At 38.7% G+C, this 23,652-nt stretch overlaps 3 protein-coding genes across 4 annotated transcripts; 2 read left to right on the top strand and 1 right to left on the bottom strand.

Annotated features, from left to right (window-relative positions):
* Positions 1–17: 17 nt before the first annotated feature.
* Positions 18–3,668, top strand: LOC106920322 (uncharacterized). The gene is made up of 3 exons (XM_014991260.2): positions 18–919; positions 2,825–2,927; positions 3,202–3,668. The coding sequence occupies exons 1-3, from the start codon at positions 728–730 to the stop codon at positions 3,552–3,554; spliced, it is 648 nt and encodes a 215-aa protein (XP_014846746.1). The 5' UTR covers positions 18–727; the 3' UTR covers positions 3,555–3,668.
* Positions 3,669–8,337: 4,669 nt separating this feature from the next.
* Positions 8,338–15,165, bottom strand: LOC106920319 (uncharacterized). 2 transcript variants are annotated; one of them, XM_088009610.1, is made up of 11 exons: positions 14,836–15,165; positions 14,689–14,731; positions 13,777–13,922; positions 13,338–13,467; positions 12,183–12,452; positions 11,795–12,088; positions 11,557–11,699; positions 11,404–11,448; positions 11,062–11,175; positions 10,235–10,351; positions 8,338–10,144 (listed from the first exon to the last, which is right to left on the bottom strand). In XM_088009610.1, exons 1-11 carry the CDS (start codon positions 14,932–14,934, stop codon positions 9,965–9,967), a joined length of 1,581 nt encoding a protein of 526 aa, XP_087865736.1. In that variant the 5' UTR covers positions 14,935–15,165; the 3' UTR covers positions 8,338–9,964. The 2 variants fall into 2 exon arrangements, with proteins under 2 accessions (XP_087865736.1, XP_014846740.2); XM_014991254.2 differs by lacking the exons at positions 14,689–14,731; positions 14,836–15,165 and having other exon boundaries at positions 13,722–13,862.
* Positions 15,166–15,848: 683 nt separating this feature from the next.
* LOC106920318 (uncharacterized) lies at positions 15,849–23,492 on the top strand. Its single transcript, XM_088009608.1, has 12 exons — positions 15,849–16,531; position 16,848; positions 16,915–16,972; positions 19,407–19,421; positions 19,513–19,643; positions 20,069–20,204; positions 20,445–20,729; positions 20,890–21,228; positions 21,313–21,494; positions 22,218–22,319; positions 22,411–22,509; positions 22,581–23,492. The coding sequence occupies exons 1-12, from the start codon at positions 16,437–16,439 to the stop codon at positions 22,800–22,802; spliced, it is 1,665 nt and encodes a 554-aa protein (XP_087865734.1). The 5' UTR covers positions 15,849–16,436; the 3' UTR covers positions 22,803–23,492.
* Positions 23,493–23,652: the final 160 nt, after the last annotated feature.

The raw sequence follows: 23,652 nt of genomic DNA, 5'->3' as shown, positions 1-23,652 counted from the left end.
TCCTCCTCCTCCTCCCTGAAGATCCAGGCGTGTTTTCTCGTTGGAAACAGTCGTTAGAATCGCTTGAAGGAAGGGAGTGGAGCTCAGGAAGGTGTTTCTTATATCCGTGAAGGTTTGAGGAGCGTAATTCATCGCAGTTTACCGTTTAATGCAGGCAAAGGGACACAAGGAGCCGCGAAGCCTCGCTGGAGCCGAAATAAGAAGCTTTAGGTTCACTCGGGTTCGCCGCGTCACTCCCGTTTTCTCATAAATCTCCCAACCAAAGGAAGCCTTTTCACGTATTTCCGCTGTATTTTCTTTTTATTTTTTTTTCTTCCCTCCTGTATGAACCGCTGCGTCCTGACTGCAGATCGTGTGCTCGGACCCCCCGCTGGAAGCCTTTCAACACCAAATATAGCCGCTGTTAATGCAGGGTCGCTCTGGATCAGATTCTGGCAGCGCCGCCAAACATAATTGTCTGGATAATTTGTGATCCCGAGGGGATTTCGTCTAATTTTGCCGATCACTTTGATGATCAGGACCGGGTTTTCTCACGTTTTCCCGCTTGAGATGCACGTTTGAAGCCCGCTCAGACTGCTCCTCACAGAAGCCATTTTTAATTGAGCTTTTGATTTCCGAGCCCCTGCCTAAGGCTCCCCGAGCTGCTCCGGGCTGCAGCGCAAAACCTGTGCGCGCACATCTTGGCACGCCGTTTCCACACCCATCCCCATTGTTCTCCGACAGGGCCATGGCTCGGGTTTGGCTTTCTGTAGCTGCGCTGGTTCTCGGCGTGTCGCTGTGCTGGGCCGGGGGCCAGCAGACCAAGGCGGAGAGCCCGCCGGTGGTCACCCTGCGCACCGTCATCTCGGGAACCTGCCAGGAGATCCAGCGGTACGCGGAGTCGCTGGTGGGAGCAGGAGTGATCCGCTCAGCTGCTGAGGTACAGGAGGAGCCGCGACACACCATTATACACTCTCGCTTTTTTTTTTTTTTTTTTTAATCTCTATTCGCAAATGCTTGTTTTTTTCCTTTCATTCTTAATAATCTAACTCAGCTGTGATATTCTTGATCAAAAAACGTGATTTACTAATTTTCAGCTGTCACTTTTTCTCTTCATCCTTCACGCTCATCCCTCTCTCCATGCTTCCTCGACTTCCTAATCCTTCTCCTGATCCCCTCAACCTCTATATGAAACCATTCACCCATGCACATGCATAAACTCCCACATCATGACCCTACCCCCACCATGCTGTGGCTCCCTTCTCTTCAGAGTGCTGTGTTGTATCTTGAATCAATGCTGGGTCAGGAGAACGTCCAAGCCTTGGCTATGGTAAGAAAACTCCCAAACACTCTACGTGGCATGGTTCCAACTTTGTAAGTGGCGCCACTGAGGGGTTGGGGGTCAGGTGGCAAAGGTCAATCCTGTGAATTTGGTGGTACCCAGTTGTCTGGATGTCATACTGACTAAATATTCGTCAAGCATGTATTTAAGAGAGGGAAGTGTAAGATTTGCTAAGCTTGCAATAATTTTATTTATTTTTTTTGTAGTTTTTATTTTTTCATGGAGCCATTTCTACTATATACTTCTGGCTACTCTTTCAAATGAAATACGGTCTCATAGTTAGGGTTTGAAATAGGAAGATTTAGAATATTTAGCCACACATACGTTTGTGGGAATCAAGATTTTTGTTTTTCTCTAAATCTCAAGTTCTGCCACATCAGTCTGTTTTAAACGACTAAAACTCTGCCAGGGAGTTTAGGTCCATTGCAACCTTTCAAAAGACTCTGAAACTTTGGAGCAGGGCAGTTGGAGCTAAGCCCATTCAACACCTGTAGTTGAAGCAAAATGGCCTCTGTGAAGTCATCGCCGCCTCATTTGCGATATTTGCATGCGAGCCTGCAGCCTCTCTCCCTGCTGTGAGCTTGTGCAGATAATATTTTTGTTTTTTATGTGTCACTAGATAACAAACTTGCTCACTGTGACTCAGATGGCAGATCTCGGAATGTAAAAATCCACGGTGTGCGTGTGCGCGCACAATCCCTGGCATGGAAATTGCCTCGTTATGCAACCAAGAACACAACAAAAAAAAAGAGCAAAACAACGTCTCTCCAACTGAACCTGGATAAGCGAGGGTTTTGAGTAATAATAGCAAACACAACATCTCTGCATGCAGCTCTGACTCAGCGCAAGTAAACATAATGTAGCAGAGCAACTTCAAGGTCTGACAGATAAAGTTACTGTATTCAGTTCAAGCCTTTCTGTTCTGCCTCCCATCAGCTTTTGATATATTATTAATGTCATACTTTTGTGTCCTTTTGTTGATATAAAACCTTCCACTGGAGTTTGCACAAGCATTCCTCAGGCTACAGTGTCATCCTCCATCCGGCCATGCAGCCCACTGTAAAGCCACACTGTGATATTAAGTGTCAGATGTTAGGACTTGTGCGAACACTGTGCATGGTCCATGTGTCACTGTGCAGTGCAACAGGTGCAGATAAGACCCCCCTCTTCCCACCCTCAGTCCATCTGACTGGGATAACCTTGAGCTTACAGGACAAGACTGTTCTGCATCTGACTCTGGTGTTGTGAGGAGACACTCTAAATGAATAGAGAGGGATTCCTCCCAGCTGTCTCTCCTATCATGAGGAGCAGCACCTCAAGGCCTCTTGCTTTCACGGGCTCGTGCTGTAAATCTCTGTCTCGGCGTGATAAACGACTCTGTGCCTGGCTGTACCTCCTCTTTGTTTTGCCCCTGCTTGATCAGAATGTTGTCTGTCTTCTTTGCCGCGAAAACATGCCTCTCACTCTTCTCCCGTCTCTCTCTCCTGCCCGTCTCCGCCACAGTTTCTGTCGACCGCAATCCGATTCTTGGCTGAGGGAGCAGCCAGCGGCCTGAACGTCATCGCCGTTTACGTCACCGAGATCCTCAGAGTCACAGGATTCGATGGTGGGTACCAGGATTGTTTGCAGCTGAGACACTGGTGTCTGTGTGTTTAGACTTTGCTGCTTTCTCAGCTTCGGTGTGTCGCTCATTACATTTTTTGCATGCTGCAGTGTGATAAGTTTCTGCGCCAATCAGAGTAGAGCTTGAGAGAAAATATGCAGCTGGACCTGTGGGCAGTCAGGCTGCCACACCTTTTTAGGTGCGAGTGCTGGTTCTGTCCTGCTTTCTCCAGAATAAATAAATAGCAAACCCTAAAACGGATTCCTTGTCTTCACAGTTGCAACGCTGCCACGCTTCACCCCGGAGGGCGTGACCGCCGTTGCCCAGTGGGGCCTGGTGGGCCTCATCGCCTACTGGATTCTGACCATCCTTCTCCGTTTGCTGGTTGGCGTCTTCAAGCAGCTGTTTTGGGTTGTGAAAACGGTTTTGGCTCTCTGGCTCTTCGGACTGATTGTGACCGACAAGCACGCCTCCGCAGAGACGACGGCAATTCGAGTGGGAGTCCTGGTGCTGGTGGTCGCCCTGCTGACTCTGTTCACGTCGAGCTCCGAGAAGACTTCCGGTTTGGAGAGCCGGGTTAACAAACTGGAGGGGCGGCTGAGGGCAGTAGAGAGGAGGAAAGAGGAGTAGAGTGGGGCGAAGGTTGGCGTTCATGCTGGTGGGGAGAAGTGGCAACATTTAATGATTTCTACATTTGTGACAACTTTGAAAAATAAAGTTATCTCTGAGATTTTTAATCAGAAATGTCCCTTTTTCCACTTTCAGATAAGAAATTGATTTACAGAAATATTAGAAATATAGACATTGTAGAACTTACCCATGTCTCAAAGTTAGCAGGAAACAAACGTGGAATGCAACCAGTAACTTAAAGATAAAGCCAAACCGTATTCTTAAAAAGATAAACTACAAGTGAAGTGCATGAATGACCAAAGTACTTTGTATGTTAAGTAAACTTTTAAGTTGACTTAAGGCAGTGTACACCAAGTCATAAACCATGATTCAAAGTGCTATACAAGTTAAAAAAAAATATATAACTTAAAAACATAATTGTGCATTTTAGAGATCTGGTAAAAATGCAAACCACAAAGAAATAAAGATAAAAGAATGAAATGAAAGAGTAATCCTTGACTTTTAGCAGAAACCTGCAGTAAACAAAAATGTATTCAGTCAAAGCCTAAAGACCATTCAGCTTTTCAGGAAGTTCATTCCACAACCAGCTCCAGCAGATTAAATGAGTAAATTGTCTGGTAATATTTTCAAGGTACTGGTATGCTGATTTATTGGCATTCATTAAATGTTAAACTTTTAATTGTGCTCATGCCTGTCTCAGCGTGAAATGTGCTGCACGCAAAGCAGTCAGTTGAGCTGGACACGGAGATGCGATGAGTGTACCGCTTTCTTCTTCTCCACCCGAGTCAGATGCAAAAGTTGCAATTTTACTGGCCTCAATTTTGTTTAAATAGAGCAAACAATAGACGCCAAAACCGCCAGAATAATGTTTAAAATGTATCTTTTATCTCACAGATGTAGTTACATTTGCTTTGACAGTACTGGGAGGAGTAGACACAATGGACCAAATAAAAACTTCTCAGGGCTTCATTTGGCCTGAAGAAAAGTTTGCATACACAAAACAAACTAGTTTTAGAAGATTTTTACAGGATAAACTGACACATTTAAATATCCGCAAATGCAACTAAAATGTCTTAAAATAACCTGATTGTGGCTTTATATGCTGCACTCTGGACAGGAAATTGTTGCAAAGACCTTTTAATCTTTGTTAATGCACTCATGACACGGCTTTAACAAGGAGTGCAGCAAAGAGGTACTGCTGTGCTCAAACTCCACATTTCGATGGAAAAATATGTACAGAGATGAAGAACTACAATAAAGCGAGAGAAAAACTCTTCCGTTACAAGTCTACGACTTCCTTAAGGTTTTCCCTTTCAAAAGCTTAATACTGACCTTTCTAATCAAATCTAACAGTTTTGACATGCTTTGGTTTTTTGCCCAATTGGAAAGTCACGTTTCACTTCCTTGTAGTTGTGTTGAAATAAATCTGAAGAATGTGGATCTCAGCTTTGTGAAATGCGGAAGTGCCACAGCTATGAAAACAGTCCCACAGCATGATGCTCCTATCCTCATGCTTATCTATTGCTACAGCATTCGCAGGTTTAAAAACCTCACCTTGAATAATTCAAATATTTTTCTTGCCACTGTTTAATTATCTTTTGACTCATCTCACCATGAAACCTTTCTACCAAACTCAGAATGTTTAATGTTTATTATTGAAAGTCAAAATTGAATATGTACATTTATGTCCAAGTTGACTGTTCGTGACCAGAACAAATAAAAAAAAAATATGTGAGATTTCCATCAAAGCTTTCAAGCAAGAAAGAAATTAGGAAAATCTAAGATCATTGTAAAAGTGCCTAAAGTATCCAGACCAACAAGATCTCAGCAAGATAAAGAAAAATGTATGAAAATAAAATCATTAATATACTAAAATATTCTAATCACAAACTGTTACCATTTTGTATTTAGACAACAAAGTGTTGAACACTGATTATAGAGGGAATGAATTCTTCAGACACATGCAGGCTTTGAAGAAACCAACCAGGCGCGGACTCCGTTAGGCAAAATTCGTCTTGAGGGAAACTCTCCATGTTCTCTGAAGTCCTCCAGTCTTAAACTGGAGACTTGCAGAAATTCTTATCAGCTAATTATGTTTTGATTTTTTACATGGCAAAGGTTTTATTTCCTTGTCGGAGGTGTTTTAGCTGAGCTAACAAAGGGAATGTAGGGCACAACTCCCTCTTGTGGTTGACAGAAGGTATATGTTGAAGATGTGGGAAAAAAAAATGTTGCGCTTGTAAATTAGACTGGTGATATAAAAAAAACTGGAACAAACATGTTTACAGATGCCCTATTTTGTTATGATACAGGCGGAGCTTGAAATGAAAGGGACCCATAAGGGTGAAGTGTGAAGGATTCATCTTTTGTTTGTTCTTCATGCTGATTTAATAACACATCTTTTGACATGTCCTCCAAATACAGTGACAAGTAGTATGTTTGAATGACATTTAATTCAGCAAAGTAAAATGTACATAGTGTGTTGAGATGCAATAGTGTCTTGCAGCTTAGAAAAATCAGAAAAATCAGTCGTCTGTCTGAGAGTTTGTGCTACCAGTTTACCACGGAACCCCTGTAAACTAAGAGGTTCATAAAAAGCTAAGTGTCTTGCCTTTGTTAAGGCTTAAAACGTCTGCAGCTCTAACTGTGACCTAGTTTGCGTGCCTGTGTCAGTTGTGGTATTGGTGGCATGACTAGAGAGGGCTGGGTGCTGTTCAGAACTGGGTTGGTGCTCGGGTGGAGGAGGCCCATCTGTAGAGGGACAGTTTGTTACTGCTGTGTTAGAGGCCATCATTGGTAGAGTTTAAAATGTTGGAGGCAGTCTGGTGGTTTCTATGGAGCAGAGCAACATGGAGGAGTGCCTGTAGTTACTGCAAAGAAAGGTAACCACTTAAAGGAGGCTTTTTCATCCAGCTAAAGAAGCTTTAGTAAGTATTTGATGTGCTGCTTTCTGACTAGTTTTGATTAGCATCAACTCGTTTTATTAGGCAGTACTTGCTTGAACATAATTTCAGTCAAGTGCACATTGTTTTGTTAGAAAGTTTTAACATTATTATTCATATTAATGATAGGATGATCATGAATAAAGTACATAAAGTACAAGAGGAGGAAAATTGATATGTAATGTTTATTTTCTTTATACTAACTATACAATAAGAAACCTTAATGCAAATGTAGTACTTTATCCTTTTTGATAATAGACTTTTACTTAATATTGACTGAGGTGGCTAGAGTAGCCAAAAAGTTTACTCAAGTAAACATAGTTAATACTTCAGCATATTTTTACTTAAGTTGAATACTTTTTAGTATGTGCTAAAAGAACTAAATATTCTAAATATATAGTTATATATATATATAACTAAATATATATATATATAACTATATATATATATATATATATATATATATATATATATATATATATATATATATATATATATATATATATATATATATATATATATATATAGTCTTAGGGATCAAAGAGACTGGTGTTAAAACTATTAATCCCAGAATGCTTTGGATTAAAGCTACAAAATAACTTTTACAAAAAATATGGTTTATGCAAATTTGCTCAAACCGTCACTGTGAAGTCTGAGCAGCACGTACATGAGAGTAATTGACAGCGCTAAGATCTTCCTCGTATTTCTGGTTGGTTGTTTCTGACAGAGCATTTCTGTAGATGACAGCAGAACCACAGGACAAGGCAAAGGAGCTTGATTTTTTTTTTTTTTTCGTTCTACAGATTATTGGCCCCTAATATTATAATGTAACAACAATGATAGTTTTAACAAATATGTAAAAGCATTTGTGTTTTAGAGAAGCTACATTCTGCAGCTTTAACTCACTTTCAGTTCTACGAGGAAAAGGAGGAGTTTCTCTGCATGAATATGTGGCATCACATTTTAACAAGAACTTTATCATCTTATCCATCCTGTACCTTCCTCCACTTCACTGGCAAAAGAAGGACTGCTTAATACCAGAAGCCCTGGATCCAAGTGTATGGTCCAGCATCTGGGTATTCACTGACTGAATCACCCTTTTCCCTGGCTCATTTAAAATTCTGCAGAAGAAATCTGAATTATAGATACACCAAAAAGACACACTGTCCTGAGAGAGAAGAGGTGCAGCTTTACACACTTTACACGTGGGCAACCTGCTTAAAGTATTCAGAAAAATATGACATTTCAAAAAGTGGGAAAAAAAATTATTGTTATAGGGAATTGGAAGGCCAGTTTATTAAGGCTTGAATATAAAGGGACATCATTGCAGCGTTTAAGAAATGTCAAGTAAAATAAACCCGTCACACTTACAAATGTGTTTAAAATTGCTGGATTGCATACACTATTATTTTATGTAACCAAATACATAAAATGTTTAAATGGCACACAAACAGACTTTCAATTGCATTTTTTTGGTTCTAGAGAGGTAAGCAAACTTAGCAACAGGTCCATGCACTGAAAAACGCACAAGAAAGGAGGGGGGAGATAAAGCACCAAAGCCACACACACACCTCAGAGCTTAAACATTTAGAAACACTGTCATCGAAGCTCCACATTCCTGTCATCACATCAAGCTTGTTGACAATTTTACTTCTTTTTTTTTTTCTTTCTTCAATTTACTTGAACATTTTTCTATTCAAACCAAATGATAAATTTTACTTGAGAGCAGTTGATCTCACCTTCAGTTCACGTTCACTGGGTGTTGTTTGTAAGGTCAACATGTCAGATTAATGAACAGTTTTGAAGTTCAATAATTCGATGGAGTAACTGAGGAGGTCGTCTTTAAGTTGAACCACTCAATAATTTTATTTATAAATAATTTTATAAGTAGATATATTTCTATATTCACAAAAATTCAAAATCCTTAATGGTGATTTTCACTGTGTTGAAAGTGAAAATTAAGTCCTTTTGATGTAGCAACAAGTTTCAAAGAACAATAATATACAGACACGAATTACATACCAATGTTGTACAAAAAAAACTGAGTATGGTAAAAAAAAAATTTAAAAAAAAAGAGCAGCAATTAATCCTAACATCAAAAAGTCTCAGAGAAAGTGGTGTATACAGCAAAAAAAAGTAAAACTGTAACAAGGGTAAAAATCTACATCTACGCTCCTTTGAAGGCATTTCTAATATAGTGATTTCTTTTAGATATTCTTTGAGATGCATTTATACAACTGTTAATATGGCAGTTTAAACATAATGTTTTTTACCTGAGAAAACACAATTTAAAAGTAAAAATTCAATACAATCTCATTACATTAATCAGTTCATATATAAACATAGATATACCTGTATACCTAAACTATTTCATAGCTCATGCATCAATTATATTAGCGATTTACAACCTTTTTCTGAGAGTCCTGTTCTTGTCCAGATGATCCCCAGTGCTAGCAGATCTTTTCTAATCTAATGTAAAAAGCTCCATGTTTGACATTTTCTCTGATTGCGTTGTTCCAGCACACAAGCTGATTTATGATGCTTTGTCTACTGGCTACAATAATTGTAGTGAGTCATTGTGTTCGCAGTGAATCGGATTTGCACTTGAAACAGTTTACAGATGATATAAAGTTGATTATTATTATTATTATTTTATTCTTTGGACTTGCCTGATGAGATCTCTACTAAAAATAACGACATGTAAACAGAGTCTGGCGCCATCTGTGGGTGACATCGGAGTGCATGCCGTGCTGTGAGATTGCACGACATTCATGTTCTGGCGAGAGAGAAACGGAGGGTGCCGATATTTACCTTCCCCATCCCGCTTAAGCGGATTATGTGACCTCATACATTCGTCACCTAACAACACACAGGAAGAAAGCACAAATCTTTTTACCAAAACCTGACTACACTTCGATCAGAACACCTTCACCCTGTTAACTTTTAGCTTTCAAATGCAAAAACCAAATGCACAGCACGAGAAAATTCTGGATCAACTGGTGGGTTCTTGATGCAGTCTTGGTGGCACCATCTGTTCCAGATGCAACATGCAATCTTGAAATTGTAGAGGTTAAATGGTTAAACTACTAAATTTGGAAAAGATTTTCTCATTGTTTTTTAGCTGCTGTCTTTTTCTGCTTAAAGATGTCATATGTATATTCTAAAATGTATATGAAGCATTTTTATTTGCTTCAACCTAAACTCCACTGCTGGTCTGGACCAATAGTGGTTTGTCTCAGTCTTGATTAAATTTAACTGAGTCTTGGTGGTGGGCTGCGATTGTACCAAATTCCTGGTGTGGATTATTGCCCCAGTCCGTGCCTGCTTATACCTGATTATGTGTGATTTGTGTCTTTTTATTATAGGCAGCGTGGTCCCTGGATTCTTAGAAGGCCTCTGGAGAAATAAAGCATGAAAAGTCCAGTAGAGGCTGAAACAGCTCCGTCAACACAGCGCTCGGAAGAGTGTTCATAAAAAGTTCAGCTTATCCGAGTTGTAGACATCACAGGTCGGCGCATCTGAACTGAGAGGGGGAGCTGAGGGAAAAGCCAATCCTTTTAGCTGAAATCTCGGCTCGGCATCAGGGAAGAACGCGTCTGAGCTGAACGTGGGAGCTGCTGCAGATCCCTGAGGCGCTGGAGGTCCAAACTGAAAACAGCAGTTTCAAAGAAAAGATAAAGCAGGAAAACAATTAAATGTGAAATGCCAAAAATGTTATTTGTAACTGTGTTTATGTACCTCAGAAAGGGGAGGGTATAGACTAGGTTCAGGCTGTGGTGGGTTTACACTGGCTGGTTGTAGAGGATAGACACTGGCAGGCTGTGGGGGGTACACAGCGGCGTTAGGCTGCAAAGGCTGTAGAACAAAAACAGAAATAGTGAGTCACTACTGCAAAGATAGGGAAAATATGCAAAGATAAATAAATACAATAAATATTTATAAACAGCAACAGGGATTATTGTCCATTTTCAATTAATTTGATTAATTAGAGCAATGGTAATGCAGAACTACTGAAAATGGCACCTATTTTTTTGAATGTTAATGAAAAAGAAGACAACGTAACCATTCTTAGAATAGAATAGAATAGAATAGAATAGAACAGAATAGAATAGAATAGAATAGAATAGAATAGAATAGAATAGAATAGAATAGAATAGAATAGAATAGAATGATCTTTTATTGTTCCAAAATGGGGAAGTGCAATGCTTGCAACAAATATATCATGATATTGGAGAATTTGAGTCACTTTGATATTTCAGAATTTTACGTGATGCTGCTGTAATTTATTAGCAATAATCTACAGTTACTTAACTTCTACCATGTTTTACCTTAGCTCCTCTCTATAAGCTCACATCAAAACAGTCCATTCTCTTTAAATGAACTCAGCAGTGGTTTTCTGAAAAGTTGCTGGATTGTTGGTGGTTGTTCATTAAAAAAAAAATTGTGTTTCATCTACAACTAGAGGTTGTTTTAAGTTTACAAACTGCAGCAGAAACGGACATCATTCGTTAATTAGGGGTTTTAAACTTGGAAGATCATCAGAAGCCCTTCAGTATCAAACCTACCGGTTGTTCAATGGAAACAACAGCTTGTGTGTAGGCTGGAGGGTTTACTGGATAAGGAGTGTAACCTGAAGATGTTTGAATCGGGTAACTTGGTCCTGCTGGCCGACTTGTACCCTGCAATTGAAAGCAGAATATTAAAATAAATCTAAGCATTTTATGTAAATTTACTGCTCCTGCAGTGATTTCTATTTGTATTACAAACTTCTCCTTTATAGTGAATGGAAGTGGGTGTTCGACTTTATGCCTTTATGCACTTATGCACTTATGCTATTGATAAAAATATCTTAAAATAAAGCTATTTAAGCAAAAAAAAAAGAAAAAAAAAGAAAAAGAAACGCTTACATGATAATACACTGCAGGAGGTGGGGTGGCTGAATCAGACTTGTCCTTTTTAGGGAAATTTTTATAAGAGTTTTAATCATGAAGTAAAACACCTGATTTTAGAGTCAATTTAGATAAATAAATAAATAAATAAATAAATAAATAAATACATACATGAAAAGTTACAGCAGATCCTTCTGTAGCTGCAGATTTGTTCTTCTTACAGCAACATTTCCTTCTGCAACAGAAACAGCAACACAGCCCCAAAACAACAGCAACAACAGCAACAACAACATATGTGACCAGGTGATGCGAGACTGTGGGAACACAGAGATATGAGGGCAGACATTAGTTTGAATGATCACTGATTTTCTTTTTTCAACATGAAAAATGTAAATGTGTTGTGCCTCACCATGGCCGTCAACATTCACATGGGCAGATAACGCCAGGTTGCCTTGTGGGTCTCTGAACTCAAAGATACCAGAATCCATAGCTTCTACACGTCTTATTTTAATGCCATCACTTTGAATACTAATTCTCCCAGAGAACCTGTTGCCATTGTTGACCAAATCGCCATTTTCTATTATTGTTACTTGTCCACTTGTTTCTAAATCTTTTTTAAACGTCACGGTCCACGGTCCTCCACTCCATGGGCTCATAATAAGAAGATTCTCGTTCACTTCTGCATCGTAGGAACGAGTGTTCTCTGTTTGACAGATTAGAGTGCAGAGTAGTATGTCATCTGTGCAAGTAAAATGGAAAAATCTTTCAGGATTCTGCAACAAAGATTCTAGTTTTACCTTTCACGGTGAGAAATACCCTTCGACAAAGAATGCCTTCTATGCCTCTGAAGTTATAGTAGCCGTTGTTTGCTTGAGTGACACCAGAGATTGTCCAGAAGTTGCCCTGGACGTCTCCTCTTGTTGGCTTACTCAGAGGGTTGTTTAAATTCCACAGGATTACTGTCTCCTCTTCTTTGTGAGGTGAAGTGTATTCCACATAGTGAGTCGCGGTAGGTAGCCGATACGACCATTCATGCATGTAATCCTTGATGATCTTTTCAGCACAATCTGAAAATAAAAATTAATAAGTTCAACCGAACATACAATACAAAACATTGCTAGAATGCTGCAAGCTTTTAAAAGGTGATTCTGTTTGGAAAAAATCAGTGAATTAAATTTAAATGATCTTGTTAAAAAAAAAAAAAAACATTTGGTGACAGATGATGGTTTCAAACTCGGGGTACAGAAGGACCACCGAAACCGCTAATGGTTGAAGCAAAGAATAAATAACTGGCACACGACTGTGTGCAAAAACTAGTCAGACATGATGATAATAATAAAAAAGGACTAATTCAATGCAAAACTACAAATGGATTCGAGTAAATTCAGCCATTCAAAATGTAGTGACTAGCATGTTAAAAATTTTAAGAAAAAAAAAAAACAGGTTCTTGCATGACTTAAAACAATATAGCTTCAAACACAGATAAAAGTGTAAGTACCTAACTTGCCAACTGTCACCTCAGATTTATGTTTTATTGCAAGTGAAATGTAATCATAAACAGGAGAATAACAGGATGAGGTTTTTGTGGTGGCAATTTCTATTGACTGTTGATAAATGTAATTAAAAAATAAATTAATGAGCCCTGCCGCAAAATGATTTGAGAGGTTAAACTACATCAAATAAAACTTTGAGATTCCAAAAAGTCCATTAAGTCTAATATACTGAACTAACGGGATCAGGTTGCCACCAGTGTAGAGCTTGCAAAAGAATAGCAGACACCAGGTAATTCCTCATATACAGAGAGGCAGAAAGTCTTTGAAATGATTCTTGGTGATCAAAGCAACTAACCAGCTTTTGTTTTTATCTATTTTATACAAAAGAACACAGCAGAATAATAAAATCACATGTTGAGTCATCATTTGGCAATGCAAAGAGAAGTATGAGGTTCTCACCTTTTATTTTCAATTGCAACTCATCAATAATTGTACTGCCATATGTCACTGAATAAATTCCTTCATCCTTTTCGGTTAAATTTGTAAGCCTGGTGTTATACATGCCAAATTTCAGTCGTGGCTCCTGTGCCTGAAAGACAGAAAACACAAACAGGTTTATTTGGGAGAGAGAACACAACCAGCTACACAGACATTCAAAGTATTCATAGCCCCTAAATCTTTCCCATCTTGTCACTCTACAACCAGAATTTTTCCCATTTGCCCTCATTCCTTCATTGTAAAATAGCACAGGCTCAGTCAGTCTACACAATCGAGCAGCAATGGTTTTGATCTTTTAATACACCTAATGACAATGTGAGTGTCAAGTTCATTTGACAACCTCACCATTTGCATGCACAATTATTCCCAGCCTACACCAGAACAGCAACAGGCAGTTCACCTTCCCATTTTCCATCAGTGTTTTCCTCTTGCCTCCATTTCTTGGAGTAAAATACAGCCCTTGTTGAATATTTGGTTGAAGGTGCATGGGAAATTTAAGGTCACTGCCATAACAAACGTCGTTCTCATTTAATGTAGCGGAAGGACCTGATGAAGGAACAAAAGTGTACAGAAAGAGGAAATTCTGAGTCTTGTGGTAAAAACTAAGCAAGGTTGATTAACCAAAAAAATAAAATAAAAACAAAGACCATTATTTCAAGAATGTTTGATCAACTTTCCTGAAGATGTTGTAAACTAAAAGACATTAAGTATTTTTTTTTTTTATTTATCGTAACAATGGTTATATACAACTTTCCTGACACACCCACTAAGGACACTGCAGTAAAATACATTTTTGCTGAGTCAGTGGATTTTTTTTTATCTCAAAATATTATTAAAAATTATCTTAAAAATGACACTTCATAAATAGTTCAACTCTTTACTAAGAGTTTACTACTTATAAATTCCCCTATTGCAGTCGAGTATGATGTTATTTTGATTTATTTTTTCTAAAGTACTAATGAGAAGTATGCTGGCTTATAGCTTATGAAAAAAGCCACTTTAAATATTGTTCAATAAGTTCACAAAAATATGAAGCACACAGTTTATCCAAAATGTATCGTTTTTCTGTAACTTGGAAGTTCCATCAATAATTGTCTTATTTTCTACCACTAGATGGCGCACAGGCAGGTTACAAACAGGACACAGTGTCCTGATCTAAATACATTTTAAAACTTTAAATGGATGATTGTCAGAATTATTATTAACTGTTCAAAGTCCTTTGAATAAATAACTCTTGGACGGTGAATTAAGTTTATCTTAAATAAAACTATATAACAATGTAATGTAGCTTGATTAGTAAGGTTTTCCTCACCCCAAAGCGCACAGAAGACTGTAACCAACAGTATCAACATCTCCTGAAGAGAAAGACGGAAAAACGAGATTTAGAGTGCACTGCGTTTCTAGTTTATTTACATTCCCCAAAGCAAGTTTTGTAACACAATAAATAAGTCTTAACAACCATTTTGTGTTGTCTTCGATGGCCAGATCTTCTCAGATCTTCTTCAAAAGGAGTCCAAAACACCGAGCGAGACAGACGAACGAAAACATCGAAGAACATGTCACTCTAACACATATCCATCCGCCAAAACTCATCCCGGAAGAGGTTGAGGGCCACTGGAAAAAACAAACAAACAAACAAACAAACAAAACAAAACAAAAAAAACAGTTTAATCTCAGAATTCTGAGATCAAAGTCAGAATTTTTTTTTCGGCGGCCCTAATCTTTTTCCGTATTACGTAGATGCGACCACGCCCTGCGGAAGCTTTTACATCACTTACTTTCATCAACCTGGCTGGAGTTGAAAGAGGGCAAAGTAAAGTTAATGAACAAATGAACAAAAAATAGTGCAAACTAAAATTATTCCAAATCTACAATCATCTACAGTGGGTTATTATCTATGAAACTCTTTCCAGTAATTTTCAATAAAGAATGTGGGACAATAATTATGACAGAAGAACTCGGCTAGTGTTCACCATCACAGAATCAGATGCCTGTCTGGAAATATAAAAAAAAATGAGTAACATTTTTTTGAAGGGGTGTGCATAAGACTGACATGACACTGTCATAAACATGACATAACACCTGTCATGAACATGAATAAGTCTTTATGAATGTTTATGGCAGTTGTCATGAAGTGTCATTTGGTAAATAATGACACTTTTAATGCAAAGTTGCTCTAAAAGTTTCATTAAAAGTCCATTAAAAGTCCCAACTTTCCATGATTTTGTAAATTATGATAATTTAATGCAAAGTTGGCATTTTTAATGGACTTTCAATGCAACTTTTAGAGCAACTTTACATTAAAAGTGTCATTATTTACCAAATGTCACTTCATGACATCTGTCATAAACATTCATAAAGTCTTATTCATGTTCATGACAGATGTTACGTCATGTTTATGACAGTGCCATGTCAGTCTTATGCACACCCCTTCAAATAAAATGTTACCAAAATATAGGTATGCCTCGTGATTGTGTAATTTTCTGAAAATTAAAAGTTGCATTAATCGTTTTTTTTTCTAGATTAGATTAGATTTATATATTATTGGCTTTTATCGGATTTATTTATATATATTTGTTGACTGTCTAGTTTTGCTAAATGTATACATGTTGATTATCCAATACAGATTGAACAGACAAAGGTGTTTTTTGTTTTGTTTTTTTTTTTTTGTTTTTTTTTTGTAAATTACTTTAAATATTCTCTTGCAGGTGCTTCATTTTGCACTGTGCTTTGTCTTTTCTAGGCTTTTAATGTTATCGTACATGAATCTTCATTTGTATCTAGTTTTAATATGAGTTTTCTGTATAATACTTGGCATCGTTTGGGAAAATTGTCAATGTTCATCACTGTTCTCAGTGGTTACATTTTGGTTTAGCGCTAAATCTTTTGCGCTATAGAAGTCAAACCGTGTAAATTAAGTTCAACATGTCTGTGCATACACTTTTTACGCTGGCGGTGACGCATGAAACGGGATCACGTGGTGCTTTTGTGTGGCAGCGCCGCTGAGAATCACACTGAACGGCGGTGTCGATCGCCATCAGGGGAGGGTGGTAAGTGCGCATGCGCTTTCTGCAGACGAGGCTATATCATCCTCTTATCCTCAACCATATTAACGCTGGAATATTTCTGCGTAGGTGTTTACATCCAGGCTGCAGGTGAGGCTCTGAGACAGAGAGATCATTTGTTGACCGTCAGTAATCGGTGTGTTGCTTCGCCGTGAGTGATGTTTGAATGACGGGGGAGGGAACATGTTTGACACCTGAGTGCCCGTGTCTCCTAACAGATGATGGAACCTGATGAGTGACAGAGCATGAAGATGCTCTGTGAATTTTTTTCGTTTGTTTGTTTAACGGGGTAGATTGTCTGCGCAGAGAAAACCACAGAGCTTGTTAGTCAGCCCCCTCCTCAGGCAGCTTGTTGATTGATGAAGGCATGCGGTGTTCAGACTGGTCGCTTGTTTTCAGAGCGGAGAGTGCATGGGCATGAATGACAATTATGTTTACCAACGGAACAACCTGCCTTTTGCTGTGTTTTACAGGACAAAATGCACTCTTACGTCTTCTCGATCCTGCTATTTGCCCTTCCTCTTTCTTCAGGTAACATTGCGTTTTCGTTGTGGTTATACTCATTTGAAGACCAGTTTTCATTTGTGACCTTTTAAAATAAAATAAAGAATAATTGTTGCCCATTTACTACATCAGTGTAAGTTGTTTTTTAATTTAACCGATTAAAAAAAAAAAATTATTGAAATGCAGGGCTGGCTCAAGGTGAATGGGGCCCAAATCAGAACCTGATTTAAAGCCACCACAAATCTACCGTGTGTAAATGAAAAGAATAGATATTTTATTGTTACACAGTGAATTTTTGCTCAGTGGGTGAACAAATGACAAACAAAACAAAAAATGATCATGACGGTCTCCTCAATACACTTAACCACAGACAATGTAGAAACAGCATCAACAACAACATCCTCTGCAGTCAGGCCTTCCCTCCATACTACCTAATTATGTTACAATATTATCAGGATGCGTCTGAAATGTGTCCTGTATCATAACACTATTGTTGACAAACATCAATACACAAACACAAATAAGCAGAATTAAAAAAAAGTACACATTGTATAAGTAAGATAATCAGATGACCAGAACCCTTAATGATTAATATTACATGCTTATTTTCAGGATTGACTGATGTACAAAAGCATTTTGCAACTTAACTATATTAAACTGAGGAACTCTGTATAGTTAACCAGATGTTAACTGTGTGTATTAATGATTCAGAGTGTGGTCAGGATTAGAAGGGATGTTTTTGGCTAATCTCACTATAATGCTGCATGTTGTGCATTTAGGATATTATGATTTAGAACTAAGTAGCTAACTAACAATTATTCTTCAAAGTGACTTTATCTTCCCAGTCATTGTGCATTATTAATAAAATAGTCACTGTAGATGGTGGTATTCTAGAAAATGAAAAAGAGATAGATAGATAGATAGATAGATAGATAGATAGATAGATAGATAGATAGATAGATAGATAGATAGATAGATGGATAGATGGATAGATAGATAGATAGATAGATAGATAGATAGATAGATATGAAATCCCCATATGAAAGAGACTTTTTTCTGAATAGTTATATAAAACAAATAGGGCTGTTGTAAACGAATATTTTAGTAATCGAGTAATCTATCGATTATTCTTACGATTAATCGAGTAATCGGATAAAAAATAAAATAAAATGAAATATTGGTAAATCTGGCATAATACCGGTGTTACTATCAGATATCAATATCAGTCCAATTTTTCATATTTGAGCATCCCTAACAGTTGCTTTCTTGTAGTTTAGAAAACTAACCTGTAACAATAATAGCTCACTTTCTAAGTTAACCAGAAGAAAAGTTATAGAAAAATCTGAAATTATATTGAATTTAATAACAAAGAGGCAGGCTCACAAATATGCTTATAAAAAATGTCTACAATCCAGCTTTTAGTTTATGTATTCATCTTCAGTGAGTTTAATAGATTAATTAAACTCACTGAAGCCACCTAACCTGTCACGCTTTGGGTTTGAAAATACGGGAAATGCCGCCTGGAGTGGGAGGAGAGGGCGAATGAACGAACATGGGGTGGAGGGGAGGAAATAGACCAGCGGACTGACGAACAGTTAGACCGGGGGACGAACACGGGGGGAAGCAATACGGGATATTTACGACACCTTCACTGGTCACACTCAGAAACTCATCTACCAGCCATGTACGATGCGCTCCGCCACCCGTTTCTTCAGACCGGGATATGAAATTTATTGTGCGGTTCGTCGGTAAAGCTACATTTACACGGTAAGCATCAGCTACTCAGCCGCCCGCCCTGTTCAGGCTATCCGCTCACCTCAGCGCTCTTCCCGCCGTTCGCTTTCAACCAGCAGCCCCGGAGGAGAAATGCTGCCGTACTCCAGGCATCCCCCCAGTCATTTTAAGGTCGGGCATTATCATCAATCAATAAAATCCCGAGACTTAGCTTTTGTCAACAACTCAGAGGCGGAAGTGAGAGCTCCGCGCAACGCAAATGAAGTCCCGGCCGGAACACAGTGCGCTAACTAATAAAACATAAATTAACGAAGCTTCGAGGCAGGTAAATTTTCCTCGAGGAATTTTAGTAATCGAGGTACTCGAATCATTCGAGGAATCGTTTCAGCCCTAAAAACAAATGAAATGACAACTTATTGTTCTACACATCGAGTCATTTTTATTGTTTGCAAGTTTAGTCCAAAAACTGTAAGCTGCAGCTTAACATAGTTAAACTATGAATTTTTAATGAAATGTTTTAATACATTTATTTAACCTAATCTAAAACAGGATTTTGGTCTTTTCCAAAACCAGATCTTAGGAAATAAAGACTGATTGTCTAAGAACTGCTTCTGGCCTCAAGGCCAAATTATGCCTATAAATAGCATCCCTAATCTATGTGTTTTGTATGACATCTTCACTTTGTGCTTGATAAGATAACTAATAGTGTTAATAATACTCCCTACAGGTTGGGATTTATTAGGTAAGTGAGTATTTTTGTTGCTGAACATTTTCACCTACTGAATGCTTTCTCATTATTATACTTCTTTGTTTTTTTTTCTGTTCTTTAACAGGTGAAAGGGAGAAAGTTCAGACTGTGTGTGTTGGGAAGGAGTTTCGACTGCCGGTGGACTCCACATCCAGAATTGTGACGTTTACACCGGACTCTGAGGGGCCGAGACAAGTCCTGCTTGAAAAAACCACAGTGAGTGGAAAGTGTGTCACTGCTTTCCCCTGTGCTTAAGATACAAACAGGTTATAGTACAGCCAAAAAGTAGAGTGCTTTTTCCCCATATCAGAGCTGTGCTCTACTCATACTTGTTGCTATATTCTGCCGGTCTGTCTGGCATGGTTAACAATCCTCTGCAGTTCTTGTCCTTATTACAGAGATTTTGCCATTTCTAAACAAACAGAGGGACTCCATTCCCAAACAGTAAAGCCAGTTAAAAAATGAGGTGTAGCGAACTCTTCAATTTATCCAACAATCAAAGTTAATATTGTCCATTATTTATATTAATTATTTAAATATTAAATATTCAGATGACGTACATCTTGTTTATTTACTTTTGCTTCTGGGAGATGTAGAGGAGCAGAGTGGACTGTTTTTTCTCTCTCTCTCTTTATCTTCAGGTGAAGGATCCACGTTTTGAGTGGACCAGAGATAAGACGTTAGTCCTGAAAGAAGTGACTCTCAGAGATCAGGGACTTTATGCCAATAAACTGTCTGTTGGCTTCACCTACGAGACCGTTCATCTGATTGTTTCAGGTGTGACAACGTTTAGCCCCGGGCTAAATTAATCCATATATATTTCATCTGGCAGAAGACTCATTAATTATCAGTCACTAGTTCTTTGGATTGATGTATTAAAATGTTGGATTGATTTGGTGTGATGTACGTATCAGATCTACTTGTATTCCTATATTTTAGTCAAATAGATGCTTTTTCTGCGACATTGAGCTACAGTTCTCAAGTTAAGCTGACTTGCTTTCTACCTTACATCTTCAGAATGCATTAAGCCGTACCGCAGGAACTATGGAGAGACCTTTGAGCACGGCATCCCTGAAAATGGCTCTGTGTTGGAGTTCTCCCCTCGGGGTGCGCCGCCTGAGGCCAGGCCCATCGTGTTGTGGAACCGCACAAACCCTGAAACGTCGAACGCGGGACGGGGACGACTGCTGCGTGGGGGCAAGGTCTGGGCGGCAGAGAGAGTGACGCAAGCAGATCAAGGCAACTACACCATAAAAGACGATGACGGGAACGTGCTGTCTCGCAGCACCCTCTCCGTTCGCGGTGAGAGGAAACAAAACGTGACTTGTGTTTGTTGTTTTTTTGTTTGTTTTTTTGTGTGTGGTAATAATCATGTTTTGTCTTTCTTCTTCCATCCTAACCCTAATATTCCCCCGTCTATTCATTTGTCATCCATCCTTCTTTTACTCTGCATACTTTTCAGGGTACTCCTTCAACATTACACGTTTCACCAAGGAGTCTCTAAGCCTACCCTTGTTTCTCCCTGTCCATCATGCCCATCTCATTTTTACCCCAAGTCGAATTCCAGATGAAGCCTCACTGGGTCCCTTTGACCCCAAACCTCCTCGCGGCCCCATTCAGCTGCTTCGTGAGGGCCAGATAATAGACCACGACCTGCGCTACAGAGGTATCATCTCTCTCATCCGGAACGGATCAGTACACGATGTCGTTATCACGAGACTTACGCCAAGGGACGACGGGCTGTATGAAATCAGAGATGGGGATGGAAACATTGTGTCCTCCACCTACTTGCATATCATTGGTGAGCTGTGTTGTGTGTTTCCCCAATTTAGATATTTGAGCTTAAGCTTTTCTCCTAATTTTCCTACTTCTGTGATGCTTCCAGAAAAAAGGGCCACTTGGCGAGCCCTCTTCAAGTCCATCAGTGTCCCTTCTGGCATGTTTGTGTCTCTGGCTGGTTTCATCTTGTTCATGAAGCGCTACCCGAACTGCAGCGTCTCACAGATCATTACCGGCATCAGGACAAACCGCACGCCTCCAGCTAATCCGCCAAGAGTTAACATCCAGGTAGGAGATTCACTAAAATCTGCACGTCATCACTGTGACCGCACTGGCACACCATCCCCACATCATGATGGGACATACATGTTCTCGATTTATGGTGTAAGGATATATTTAGTGATGTACTTTTCAAACAGCGTATGGTTTATTTAGCTTTTCAGATAATCTCAAATGTTGGTACTACTTATGTTGTCATGCCGACATTTTGCGCTGATCCTTGACATTCTCTGCATTAGATGCCTCACCAACCTATTTTAGCATTTAGCTTGGGGAATTGTTTACTGCTTTGAACCTCTCCACAGCATTATCAACTGGATTTTATTTACAGGTATCAGAGTAGAGCGGGTTGAATCCAAACGCATGCCACACATTTCCAATTTCTATCCATTATTTTTTTCCTTCCATTTTTCCTTCCTTCCATCTTTATTTTCTTTCTTTCCTTCATTTGCTCTCTCACTCACTTCTCAAGTATGTACTACTTGATTATCAGTGAGACTTAAATATCATATTAATCCTAGAGAGAATCAAAAATGCTGTTTTCAAATTTGCCCTTGCGATAAAGCTGTAAAACACCCAACACAGCTAATTCAACAGTGGAATGAACTTAATTGCTACAAAGTGAAATTAGATCTAAACTAAAACTGATGCACAAAAGAGAAGAGAAGCAGTTCTTTTGTCTGGTCAATTTAAATGCCACGAGTTCATGCTTGTCTGTGTTTCTTATTGCAGGAGTACAGTCAGCCCCTCCCACAGCCCCCATCCTATTATAGTCACTGCGAACAGCCTCCAACACCAAGAAAATGGACCCCTAGGGCCAGTCCGGTTCATGCTGTAAGGCAGATTATATTATTGAAACAATTTAATCTGAATGAATATTCAGATTAAACATTTAATCTTGAACATCAAATGTTTGTACTTACAGGGTTATACTCCTGTTGGGTCAGGGAGTCCGAGAGCAGACAACCAGGAGGTACAAAGACAAACGCCTGGAAGCTCACCCCTTCGTAATTTGACCACTGAGGTAAAGATGAGCTTTAGTTGTGTCTTCTACATGATATTATTTTTTAAAAATGTGTCTTCATCCTTCCCTAGTTGGATAAATCCAACGAGGAAGACGAGAAGATTTCCTTCTCTATGCCTGGGGGCTCAGACTGCCTCCACTCATCTGAGGACTGCGTCCAGTTCCAGATCAAGAAAGACAGAGACGAGCAAAGAAGGAGCAGATCAAAAGACTTCTTTTCCACGCTGCCGCTGGACGAGGACAGCTCAGAATCCTGCAGTGTTTACACCTCGAAGAAATTGGACTTTTTATAAAACGGGGACGAAGACCAGGAGTTAACGATGCAAAGTACAGATGGAATTCCATTCATTGATTCTAAGAAGACATCATGGCACTATTTGCACAGTTTTAAATCTTTGGTTTGTACTGATTTCTGAACCATGAGGGAAGTGTTGAGTTTCCTGTCTGACTTTGCACTGGTGAATGGTGCTCTTAAAATATCCTACTGTTATCTACCTCTAAACCCTCAGGACAGATATGATCTGCACTGTATTTACTGAGTGTTTGTGTTCTGTCATCTCCAGGGCTATAATATCAAAAGTGTGACTCTAAAGTTGCAATAGAGAATTCAGATCACTTCACATCAACATAGTATGAACTGAAGTGCTTGCCAATCATGCTGACTCTTTCCCTATTGTTGCTACGGTAATCGTCATTATAGATATCCTGTATGTCCTGCAGTTTATGTATGTTTGCAGGTGTAGTGGTTTTACCTTTGAGAAAACTGTAGTATAGACACATGGCATGAATCTCCAAATATTGTAACAGCAAAGCAAGCAGTTAATCTTTGAACCTTGTATACTAGAAAAATAACTATGTCTTTAAGTAATCCTTTATCTAATAACAAAGTCTTATCTCTAAAATAAAATGTATCTTTAACAAACATATCTAAAAGTTATTTTTGTGCATGTGTATTTCAATAAATTATTTAATGGAAAGGTAAATGTATTGTTATAATTTATTTTACTAGGAATCTTTGATGGAAAGTTATATATTTTTGGTGTTTATTTCTGCACATTATGATGACTATGGTCGACAATTAATGAAAATACAAAGTTTTGTGGCCTACACAATCCTGGGAAGCACTTTTGACTTATCTGTTAA

Source organism: Poecilia mexicana, unplaced genomic scaffold (genome assembly GCF_051168715.1).
Source record: "Poecilia mexicana isolate PSO_F unplaced genomic scaffold, ASM5116871v1 scaffold_10, whole genome shotgun sequence".
NCBI classification, from domain to species: Eukaryota; Metazoa; Chordata; class Actinopteri; order Cyprinodontiformes; family Poeciliidae; genus Poecilia; species Poecilia mexicana.
Note: the sequence above shows the minus strand (reverse complement) of the source record. Positions and strands in the feature narration are given on the sequence as shown.